Source organism: Megalops cyprinoides, chromosome 15 (assembly GCF_013368585.1).
Source record: "Megalops cyprinoides isolate fMegCyp1 chromosome 15, fMegCyp1.pri, whole genome shotgun sequence".
NCBI lineage: Eukaryota > Metazoa > Chordata > Actinopteri > Elopiformes > Megalopidae > Megalops > Megalops cyprinoides.
The window spans coordinates 15,786,427-15,799,502 of record NC_050597.1 but is presented as its reverse complement, the minus strand read 5'-3'; the positions used below and the strand labels follow the sequence as shown (position 1 = coordinate 15,799,502).

The window sequence follows — 13,076 nt, the reverse complement described above, 5'->3', positions numbered from 1 at the left end:
CATTCACTTGCAGAAGTTACAACAATTAGGTTGTTTCCATCTTTTTTTGTTGTGCATTTTTATGCTTTAATTCCATTTAAATATGTATTTTAATGGAAATATAGTTCGTAACTATCTACTTATCATTTATATAATTTCATTATGTAAGTAAATGATATTATATAAATCACATTATTATAATTTCATTACAATAATATAATTCATGTAATGATACATAGATAAGTAGTCACAAACTATGAGGACAGTTTACCGCAAAATCCTGCATGTACATAATAATGGGATCCAGGGTGGTGTGATCAAATTGTAATGGCATTGAAGAAAATCGCCCTACTTCCTTCATAGTCTAACCACACTGATTGTTTAGGTGGGCCACAGAGCAGGAAGATGAGAGACTAATTAGAGGTCCCTTCACAGAAAGCATGGATACAGTGTGTAAACGTGGTCTGAGAGAACACCTTTAAAGCCTGGGTGAATACAGGAGCTCTCCTCTGAGTGCTATTTGCATGCATTCCTCTGTTTGTGTTCCTTGTTGTGGACTGACTAACTGCACTGAATTTGATACAGACACAGATTGGGTAGATTCTAAAGACAGTCCACGTTAATACTAGAATGTTCTAGCTCTGATCATTACTCAAGCCATGTAGTACCTTCACAACTGTCAACAATTGTGCCAATTGCCTCTCTGCATTGTACCCAGTGATGTGTGATATTGCATCGGACCAAACAAAGAGGTGGCTACATTGCTGGCAAGTGAGGTAACGTGAGATGTTGCTGACAACATTGATAGGTAATTCTGTTGCTTCAACGAACATTGGTGAACACCAGCTTGTTGTGTTGTTGTCTAGCCAGCAATCAATTACAAAGTAGTTGCCTCCTCTCTGACTTGTTTATATATCTTGCCATTTCTGACACTATGGAAATGGCAGTGTAAAAATAATCATCATATTTTGACCTTAGTGAGATTTTATGTCTACTGGCCTATCATAGATGTATTGGGCTGCAATTTATTGTAAAAAATAGAAAGTGACAGTAAATTGTAAACTGTGCTGTAAATAATTTATTGTAAATATTGTGTTTTGTAACTTGACTTAATCCATGCAGTCTCCAACATATTGATGTTTTTTTTTCTCCAGAATTTTCATTATGCCTGAAATTTATCAGCATAGAATGACTTGGATCACCTGTGCCCAATTGCTTCTCTGATTATTGACTAATGTGCTGACTAATGAGGTTTAACTTGTGCTACACAGCCAAATTCACTAAATGGTATCATAATCAGTCATGAATGATCTAATAATCACACCAATGCAAACAATATTTAATTAAAACCACAAAACTGAACATCTAATATTTCTGAAACTATATATTACTAGCCTACATAAAGTAATATGCTTCTTTGGAAGCAGACTATATTTTCTGAATACATTATTAGTATGATTTCATTATTTTCAGTTTTAAGGATATTTTAAACCACCAGCCTCAACACACTGTAATGCTCTTCATTGAGGTGCTTAACCTGAATTGCTTCAATTAACATCCATCTTTATGAAAGGACAATATGAGACATACCAGCTATGTAAATTGCCCAGATAAGGGTATGTTCTAAGATAATAAGTATAAGTATAGTAAGTAATGTGTAAGTATAATAAGTAATAAGTATAATAAGATAAGTAAAATGAAGGTGTTACATCAATTCTACTCTGCACTCATTTGTGGCCTGTGTAGAAGACTTTACAAGGGTTTAGGGCTTTTGCATTGTGTTCTTAAAAGGCTCTTTGTGAGTAAAATTGTCAACTGTTGTGCTTGAATAACTTTTAACTAAAGGAAAGAATAGCCAAATACGTCCCCACATATTTAAAGTATTTTGGAGTAGGATAGACTCATAGTTAGCTCTGATTACTGCACATCAAAATGGAAACTCTTTAAGAAAAAGTAAAAGGATGAAAGCATTTTTAAATATTATTTTCGATTTCAGCCGTTTCCATTTTTGTTGCAGTGCATTTCTTGATCGGTTGTAATTCGCACTATTGTGAATAACCTTGGAATTGGGTTCCGGTCGCCGTCTCTTGTTATATATCTGTCAGGCAGACGGATGACACAATACACCACCAGACGGTATCGCGGTTCTGAGTGCCTTTCACCCGCCCACCCAGACTGTACACTAGAAGCTTACTTCTTTAGTGACTCTCAACTACATGCATTGATTGTAGCTCTTTTGAGAGCCTTCTTCCTAGTCCATGTAAGATTCAGAGACGTGAATTTACTAGAGTAAGTTGAGAGGTATTCTTCTCAATTTGTGAAAGCTCTTTTGAAAGCTAACAATGTTGTATAAAAATGCCGTGTCGTGGATGTGCACAATTGGATCGTTGTTTGATAAAGGCTCCCGTTCTCTTGCAGTATTTCATTATGCCCCTGTTATTGTTGTCTTTCTGTTAAATGTAAAACAAAGAGGAAAAACAGGAACCTGTAAATGCACTGCGAGTTTCATTTGTACAGTGAAGTATTGTATAGGCTTAGCTTTTGAGGTGCGTCAATCTGCAGGTTATAACTTATAAGTGATATATTAAGTGTATGTGCTGTAGATACTCATTCTCATCTTGTTTGATGAGGAAAAAAACAATTATATTTCTCCCATTGCTTTGGCCAAGATTGCATCGCTCTTTCGGAGCTCCACCAACAGGACCGGATAATACATCGCAGCTTATTAGCTTCATGTGAACCTCCCCCTGCGCCGACCGCCACAGCCGACCGAAGTGCAGACACTGCAGTGACCACCTCGCAATGGGACACCCAGACTGAGAGGACTACTGGAGCTAGAATTCAGAAAACCTGACGACTTTTTCCCAGACATTTGATGCAATTTAAGAATTGCTCTCACATCCCAATTTTGAAACTTGAACCTATGAATTATGAGTATGAGGGCAACGTATGGTTTATTTTTGAGAGGCATCACTTTGGTCGTTTTGCTGTTCAGTGAAGGTAAGGCTTGATTTCATTTCGCTTTGCTGTTTTAGCAGTACACATGGATGTGATCGCATCAGTTAAAGTTAAGTTTGATATAATTTTTGTTTATCATTAGGCTGCTGATTTCAAGTGTTCACTATCAGTTAATGCAAAATATTTGTTATATCTACCTTTCAAAAAAACGAGGATATTAACCAAAAGGGAGTTTAGGTAATTGGCTATGTTTGATAATGTTTCGGAGATAATGTTTTCCTCTTTTGCTATGTTGATAAAATTACATGACTATAGCCCACACAACGCTGTGAATAGCTTAGTTGCAGTTTAATTGCTGCTTTGATTACACGCACACCAAATTTCTTAGACGTGATTTAATACTGACAAATGTGGTGGGATTCTCAAGTTCCTCGCTTTCTTTTGATCTGTGCCAACGCTGCTGTGCTGTGGCTACTGACTGTGATAGAGCTGATGATAGGGGTGCTGTATCACACACAAACTAGCAGCGTAGGAAACGAACCTGTTGTGGTGCACCAGCGCTAATAACGAGGATCAAATAAAATCAAAAATCAAGATATACTACAACACATGCCCATAAGTTGTTTACCGTTTGTGGAATCAAAAGCGTGCGATGTCTAGCTCCATTTCTGTGGGATATTGTTAAGTAAGCAACTAAAGCTCGCGTTCCTCAAATCTTTTTAAAATCCCGAAATATCAGTGTTGAGATTTGAGCGAAGGTTAAGTAGTATTCATTTTCTAAAGCAGAGCTGACCCTATACGCCTTGGGTATGTCATTGGTTACCCTTCTTGATTTTTTTTAACGAACAATGCAGTCAATTGTAATTATATTGAATAAAGTTTGTGAACGCGATTCCAAACCAACCGCTGAGCTATCGATCAGAGTTGGATGAACCGAAGCTCTGACCCGCAAGGCACTGGGGAGAAATTAATTCTCACGTGGGTTAAAAACATTCGGGTAACATTTGTAGTTACAGTAGTTTTGGAACTCTGAATTGTTTGGGGACTGATCTTGAAACCCCAGACTTGATCACTACTGAGAACCGCGTGGAATAGGCTGAACAAAGAAAATAAGGTGAATGCGATGTGATCATCTCTAATGTGACGCAAGCATTCTGAGTAAAAAAACCCCCCGCATATTTCTGTATGCATATACTGGCAAGAGTGAAACTATAGCTTAACCATATACTTAAATATTATGCGGGCATCTATGTCCATAGAGGTAGTTGTGAAGTGTGAATTAAAACAAAATGTCATAATAAGCATTAAATTGCCCACCTGAGCAGCGAAGTCTTTCTGCTAGGGATTGTATCGACACCTTACTAATGCTTGAAGAAAACCTTGCACTGGGCATGATCTGCTTACATTGTGCCATAGTATTCCACATGGACCCGGCAACCAGAATGCATGCAGCCATCTATCATAATATTATAATCCCATTTTTAAACCCCTCCAACTGTACTAACATGACTCTCCTCTCAAACTCACTATATTTAAAGACTTACTCATGCCTCAAAAGTCTGTGAACTGCAGCATGGGCTATAGCTGTACTGCATGTCCCTAGCACATGGCACTGCCAAAAGGCAACAAAACCTTAAATACATGTATGAGTGTACCATAAAACAGAATAGAACATTTTATAGTGGATATTATTTATTTCATAAGCATAACGGTGTAGTAAAGTAAAATGAGCAACAATCTGGAATTTTCTTCCCCACTGATTCACTTACATTTAGTCACTTGGCAGATGCTCTTATTCAGGATGTCTTACAAAGCAAAAGTGCTTCTAATAAGGTTGTACTGTACTGGGGGGAAAAGAAGACATACCTCATTTCTCTTAAGACCTGAATTCTAGCCAAAGAGGAGCCAGTCATTGTAGAAGAGATGACTGCCAGATTTCTGTGCTTTTCATGCTTCCATTTCTGAACCATGTATAATAGTCAGCTGTCAAATTTGTGCACAGTCCTTTCATTACTGAAGAAAACATGGACTTTTCAATAGAAAACCCAATACTTTGGTAAATGTTGTGACAGAATTTTAAAAAGAAAAAAATCAGAAGGAAACATAACTAGTTTCTCTCCATTTCCTTTATATTTTATATGTGTCTTATTAATAGCATTATTAGCATTACCTCTTGGCCCTATGGGAAGTAGCTGTCTCTGTCATGACCACTCGTACAGACCTGAACAAACAAGCAAGTAAATGGATGGTATGGTCATGCTAGGGAGTTACCATAACCATAGGGAGGAGAGTATTCTACAGATAGATAGAATAAGTCTTTTCAATTAAGATTTTATTGAGTTGCATAATGATCCTACATTGTCAATAAATAACACAAGACTTCGATATCAAAAGCATTTGCTCCATACTGTAGAGTACCTGTAGACTACCTGTTTTCACACATAAAAACTAGGCCATTGGAACAGTTACACCCAACTGTGCACTTTTGAACATGCTAAGTTCTTTTCAGTAATAGTACTCACTGGATTCAGGTAACTGCTGTATCATGAAGTCTATAGAAATAGTGATTTGGTAGCAATATCCTGAAATGCAGCCATGCATTTATTTATTTTTTTTATTCAAACTAAACCTGATGGTTTGTTAGGATTATTAATACTGTAGTAATAATTTAACATGACACAGTTTCCATAATCAGCGGTGGTGGGAAAGGGATTTTTTCCTTTGTGTTCATGTAATGAAGTGTTCCTCAAACAAATGTGCGAACTCTGCGCCGGTCTCTCTCAGATCATGAAGAACTGGCTGTTTTTCCTGAACAAAAGGCACACGCGCGGGTGTGATTTGGTGGGCAGGTGGCAGGCAGGTGCGCTGAATCCTGTGCAAACACACAGTGTTTGTCCTCCAGGAGAGAGATGCTGCCAGTCAAATAATGGGACTTGCAGTGCTGATAACTGATGGAGCTACAAACCCTCGTTGAAGAGCCACACAGTGGCTGACTGCATGCAGGGGAAATTTACCTCAGATATTTTATCAAATAATAACTGAAATTTCAATCTTGTGAAACCCCAAAAGAGATCTCTACAGAGGTGCAGAATAGCATTTTAAATACACTGATGGATGGTACTACCCATTAGGAAAAGAAGCAGTGGCATGGTGCAGTGGTTAGGACCAGGGCTTGTAACTCAAAGGTTGCTGTTTCAGTTCAGGTGGGGGCTGCTATTGTTCTCTTGGGTAAGGAGCATAACCTGTATTGCCTCAATATATGTCCAGCTGTATAAATGTGTTCTGAGAGAGTTGTAATTTTAAAATTCCAGTGAGTTTTTCAGGGAATGCATATTTAAAAACACATAATTACTACAGAGATGATTGTTTTGTGAGTTTTCATATGTTTAATTTATATGTTTGGAAAAAATACCTGTTTTATTGTAGGTGCTACGATGAGCATATACTCCTACTATGATTTTCTTGTAACATGGGGTTAGTGTGGTTGTTCGTCTGGCTGTTGAGTTTGTGGATAGTTGCTCATCCTACAAGGACATTTTCTTTGAACAGCAAAAACTTCTTCATTGAATTAGAACACCATTATCTTCAAGTAACATTCCTGAGCATCCATTAACAACCAGAGTTGTGCATCTTTATTCTCTCTCTCAATTTCCCTCTCTCTGTCTTGCTCACTCTCTCTCTCTCCCTCCTTTTCCAGTTGCACCCCTTGGTTGATATGGAGTTATTAACCATGGCTTATTTCGTAATCAATGATCATGGTCATTTCCATTATGTGCATTCAGTGTAGAACCAAGCAAACTGGTCAGCATTCTAAAGTGTGCTGTCCACACATTGAAAGAGGTTTGTATAAGCAGTCTTAAGGAAGAATGATATTTCTATTCCATAGTGTAAAAGAAGAAAAAAGTGCTTTTATGCAGTAATGGGAAGCATTTCAGTTCAGCCTTTTTACTTTTTAAACGTCAGTTCATTTGGATAAAGTCTACTTAAACTTAGACCCTAACTTTTGCTTATCAGTATAGATGAAAGCCACCCTCAGCTGGCATCTGCTGTCACAGCATCTTAGGACTTTTCACTTTAACTTGTTTTTCCTTGAAAATAGTTCATATTGAAATAGCTGAATATTTTTCAAGAGGGAGTTGAGATAAAATACCAAGCTCAAGGGTGAGGATGTGACAGCAGGAATTGAACTCGTCACCCTCTGTTTATCAGCCCTGTTCCTTAACAAGTACGCTGCACAGCCATTCAGATACTGTGCAATTGGCAAGATAGAAACTTGATTTAAGTGCAATACTTTTCAGTTGGTTGCAAAGCAATTTTCCAATCGAATGATATCACATTGAAGTGCCTTATACAATCAGCTGTCTTCATTTGAAAATCTTCAGGCAATAAAAGGGACGTTTTGTTATTTGTGGAACAACTTTGCAAAGTAACATGGAAAAATGTATAGGGCTGATGAGTCTAGACAGGTTTGAGAGTACGGAATACCATGCTGTCTGGGTAGAGCCACTGATGGGAATATAGAATATAGAATATATAATTTTATGTGTGTGTGGTGTTGTGTTGTGCTGTCAGTCACAGTGGAATTGAAACCGAGTGCACTCAAGCTTGCCTTCTCACCCTGATGTAGTATGCAGGAGCCACTGTAGCCCCAGTGCTGCCCCTCTGATCACTTCTTCTGACAGTGAATTGTGGTAGCATTACCATCAATATTTTTGCATAGGTTTAAAATTGTGCTGAGCAAACCTAATCTGTGTCCCATGTTAAAGTTTCATCTCAAAAAATTCTTTGTGGTATACCTGTCATTACTTGTAATAACAGCACTAATTTAAATACATGCTTCTACCACCTCTGTTATTATTGTTAGAATTCCTGTGCATCTTTCTTGTGTTTCACACTTTACTTGGAAGTGAAGGCTGAAGGACCTCACTGTCTTCAGATTGAAAGATGAAAAAACATTGAATTTAGGAAACATTAGATAGGTTTGCTTTAGAGCATCGCTGGCCCAATTTGTATGTAGTAATAATGTCTATATTGTTTAGTGTAAGGGCACTAAACAAAAGTATTTAATAACAGAACGAACTGGCACTGTGGCATATAATGAAAATAATGTAGTTTATTGAGCAGATTGGCATGACTCACAACACGACATGAACTCATCTGACAGCAGGAGACAAAAATCACTCCTTACAATTAACTCCTTATCCTGAGCACAGATCACATTACAGATTATCTTTGTGCAGCTAGAAAACATTAGTCAATTTATAACTTAGCTAGCTAACTGACTGAAAATAAATGAAAATAACATAGCTAGCTAGCAAACAAGAGTAATCCATTGTCAACTGTATTTAGTAGTTTGCTGGTTAGCTGGTTACTTTGATGATCAGTGGCTAGGAAAGATACTCAGAGCTAATGCAAACTATGTTCAGAATTGCAGGACTGGCTCTATTGTTAATTATATGAACTAGTTAATGATGTTTATTCATAAGAGCAATTTTTTGGAGAGGATGAACACTATGCAAGCTCATCTCACAGCTGGAGACAGAATTTCTTATCCAGATGTCAGATTTTGTTACATTTTACCTTTGTGCAGTATGACTCAGCAACTATTGGCATTACAGTAGAATGACTTGCAATGTAAAGTTCGAAAAAGAGAAAGCTGCTGGCAAGTCATTCCATTCCTCAAAATATCTGTCCAGAGGAAAGGGTTTTTAAATAAAATGTACAGTATTAAACCACCTGATAAGACCACAAAGTAGGACCAAATGTTTGGTTATGAGTGTGGTTTCATTCACCATGTAAAACACTGAACAAAATCAAGTGATCTGCCTTCCTAACTAGCTGGCCTTTTGTTGTCTTGTTGATATATTATCATGATTAATACCCTTTTCGTCAGGAGTTTAGCAAGTGAACTTGATAGCTAGCTTTTATTCACGCACAGCTAAGATGGGGATCATATTCCTTATGCAGAAAGGAAAGAAGGTGATTGCAGTTGGCTGCGGTAAACAAATGTGGCCATTTGCTAAATTTAGGGAGATTTCAGTGCTGAGAAGTGTAAATGGGGAGCCCGCAGCATTATAGATGATGTTATATTGCAGGGAAAATGAAATAGAGAGGCAGAGGATAGGGAAGAAAGTGAAACATTTCCAAGTTTGGCCATTTATTGCATAGCCATGTGAGACTGTATACAAAGTTTATGTTCAAATGCAGTTAGATGGCATAGAACTTCATGTCAGACCTCAACCCTGAGTGTCAGTGCTGTACAGGAATGGGGTGTGCCCTGCCAACCTGAAACTTGGTGGATAGCTGTCCCAATTTGATGGTAGTGTTTGCTTTAGTAGAGATGCTGGTTTTAACGGTACATCAAAGAGATAGTATAGTTGTTTTCTCTTTTCAGTGAATATCTGAAACAACTGTATATCAGTAGTAATATTTGGCAATTTTGTCTTTCCTTTACATCCTTGACTGCATATTTGTAATTTGACGTAAAGGAAAATCACATGATTGGTTGTGTTTTGTTTTTATCTTAAAATGCTTTATCACAGATCAAGCATGTTTTGTTCTGTTGAGGTGCAGATCTTACCAATATGGCGGAAGCATTCTGAGTTGTTTGTCAGTGGTAGGGACAGAGAATAATGCTTACAGTAAGTTTAGTGGTACAGACAGTACTCTATACAGACAGCTGAATGGTGACTTCTGATATAATTCATCATAAACTAATGGACCTGATTTAGTCTTTCTAGGGTCAAGAGGGAGTGTTGCTAAGATAGGGGTTTCATGATACCAACCAATCAAATTCACCCCAACGGTTTCTGGCCATTGCCTCAGAAAAAAGCAGAGCATTCAGGACCCATCACTGCCAGTAAACTGAAAGGCATTGCTGTGTGACGAGACCGATTGGAGTTCAGAGCCCTAATGGCTCCACAGCTGCCTCTCTTGTAGTCTGTAGAGTAATCCATCATACTGTGGAAAATGAGGTGCTGTACTATTTGTATGTATCTCTTCTTTACAATTTTGTGATCACCATTAGCTCAGCAATTTAGGTGGAGATTTTGCAAAGATGAATAAAATGACAATCAGCAGCATGACTGAGAGCTTCCTCTCTGATTTATTTTGATCTCTTTGTAAGATGAGGCCACTTACTGCTAGAGGTTCAAGGGAAAAAATATTGTGCGTCATCCAAATGCACAGGGAGTGAAGCAATCTGTAATGAGATTGCTCACATATTTCCAGAAAAGTGTGTCACCTATCAAAGAAGTAACAGCCATACCATTCTGTAGTCCTCTCATGACAAACAGCTGAAGCTAAAAGGGACCAAGCTAGTTATTATTTGAGTGCAGGATCTACTAGAAAAAAATTACTGTCTAGAAAAAGCAAAAACTTGGAAGTGGTTTTGGTATGTCAGGAGGCCACATGTTTCCTTCTTAACCAAGTGAATCCAATGCCTGAGTGTGTGCAGGGGTGCAGGAGAGGGGGTGGGGGCACCTCTGTTGGTGGGGCTGTCTTTTAGTGACAGATGTTAAACTGAGGTCCCGACTTATTGTGACCATTAAGGTCCCATGGCACTTATCAGAAGAGGAGTTGTGTTACTGTCATGGTCAGATTCCCAAGATGGCTCACTCAATCTGGCTACCTAACCATTCCTCTGACATACAATTACCTGCCCAATCTCTGGTATGTAATATCTTCTTAGGCTTCTTGTGTCACTGTAAATGAAATATGAGCTAATTACCTGACCATTTTTATAAAATAAATAAAAAACAAGCACAGATCAATGTTATCCTCACAGTCTTTCCTGTTATTTTGCCTTCAAGTGGCTTTTCAGGTTCTGGTTTTACATTGAATCTTTGGAATGTTCCACACACTCAGTTTAGCAGAAGATTCAAAGACATCCTGGGAACAGAAATGTATATTTAATTATCGAAATTAATAATACTCAAGATTTCTGCTGTGCTCCAAGAAGCAATATGCCTGAAACTGATCCTGATGACTGCAGACTGACTGTGAGGATCTGTTCACCCAGTCAGTCTTGGCTGATGTATTGCTGTGGTTTCTGGGCCAAGGCACAACTTTTCTGCATATAACTAACTGAAAGAAAATGCAAAGGCATCAATCTGTCCAGTGTCTGTGTTACCTGAATGCCCTAGACAAACCGCTTTACAAAAAAATTGTTACCAAGGACAGGAGCAGAACAGGTAGAAGGAAAGTAATGTAGAGAATAATACATGCAGCAGACAACATGGCACAGATAATGGGGAAAGTTATAGGTAACAATGTGCTAAAGACCTTTCTGATCTTGCTTTGAACCCTTTTTAACTGTACTGTAATTGAAATGTGAATTGTGCTGGCTCAATGTCCAGTTGGTGAAGATACATGAGAATCAATAATTCAGAGAGACCTAGAAAATCAGGAGATTGTCTGGATAGCAGCCCTAAAACAACAGACAAAGGCAGCGGCAGATAACTGTTTTGTAAATGTATTGAAATATGTTTTACATCCTTAAACCTTCTTGTTAGCTAAATCCAAACCACCTTAATCTTTCATTGAATCAGCATATCTCTTTGGGTGCCTCTACTCCATAACTTGCTTTACAGCTCTGAGTATTAAATGCAGTTTCTGAGGTTTGCCATATACAATGTCATATACAAGTTACTGTGAATGATATATTATACTTGATGAACCTTGATCAAGAATCGATTTTGTAGTGTAAACAAGTGAATGTATCAATATGACAGAATCATCCCTGAATATGTTCAGCTGGCCACAGCACTGCTACCCTCACTTTATAATTTTACTCATACATTTTTTTTTTTTTATGTTTCACTAGAGGAGAAAATATAAGTGTAAAATAATAATGCAGGGGGCACCAGGTCTGGCCCTGTTATTCTGACCCCGTCTGGGACTTTGCTCTGACCTCTGACCTGAACAGTAATATCTGTGATCAACAGCAGATCTCTTAGGAGGCACATGAGCTGATCAAATGCTGTTCCCTTTATTTATGTTTCCAGTATTCACACTTTAATTCATCAGCATCCATTACTTAAGAACTGGCCTGGTCTAATAAATCCTGCTTTGATACCTGACATTTTTAGTTAGCCATTTGATTTACTCCTTTGCTACATTTTAATAATTTAATTTTCTTGTGTCTGCTTAATTATGGATAGATTATAAATCTTTTTGAGTTTCCTCTAGCGCTGTCAGTGTTTCTTTTAGTATAATTGAACAAAACACCATGGAGTCCAAGTTATTTGCTAAAGTGTTTCTACTTCCTATGATGTCTTTACTCCACTTATGCAAATATTGTTCAAGAAGGCAAGAGAAAAAAAGACCAATCTTCCATGGCATATGCATTTTTCTTTTGAGTTAGCTGACAAATAAGTTTGTTGCGGCAGACATTGACTAATGTCAAAACAGTCCATCTCAATGTGAGAATATAAGATGGTAATTCTTTGGTTGTGTCTTAGCATTTGTGAATCAGTGCTATGGAGGACGACATCCTCCATACAGTGCACCCTTATCGTATTAAAAGCACTCTGCATAAATACATGTGAATTTGTCTGCCATGGTTGTCAAAAAGACAGCGAAAGCAATGCTTTCACAAGGTCTTAATAAAGTAAAAATTCATTTTCTTTGCTGAAGTATGACTGCTACTGATTAGGTTTAATCCTTTTTTCTCCAGCATTCAGTCATTAGCTATTTTTAAAATATGATTTAAAGTATGTAAATACTTTTAAAAATTTAATTATTACATGTTTATTTCATAATGTTTATGCTACAGTCCTTGAAAACTATGGAATGCTTATGTCAAAGCTTTGACCTTTTAAGGCACAGAGTATTAAACAGCTGTTTGCATTTGAGCTGTGTTTCTGCCCTGGGTCCACTGGGGCACTTGGCATTTCATTTCATAGCCCACCCATAGCTAAAAGCCAATTCATTCAAGCATACAATATTCAAAGTAAATAGGAAAGGTGGGGGTTCTGTTTTAACTGAATTATTGACAAATGCATTTCACAATCATCTGTTTACGTTATTGTGATAAACAAGTGTCGTGGCATCCCAACACACAATCGCTTCCATAGCCCTGGGAAAGTTGTTTAGCTCACAGCTTTTTTCCACAGAGCTCAGGTTGACTTAGCAATTAG

At 37.7% G+C, this 13,076-nt stretch overlaps 1 protein-coding gene across 1 annotated transcript in view; it reads left to right on the top strand.

Annotated features, from left to right (window-relative positions):
- The first annotated feature begins 2,912 nt into the window (after positions 1-2,912).
- Positions 2,913-13,076, top strand: part of ret (ret proto-oncogene receptor tyrosine kinase) — a 36,364-nt gene continuing 26,200 nt past the window's right edge. Inside the window, exon 1 of the mRNA XM_036546542.1 lies at positions 2,913-2,979. Coding sequence (XP_036402435.1) covers positions 2,916-2,979 — 64 coding nt within the window. The 5' untranslated portion in view covers positions 2,913-2,915. The remainder of the gene's footprint in view (positions 2,980-13,076) is intronic.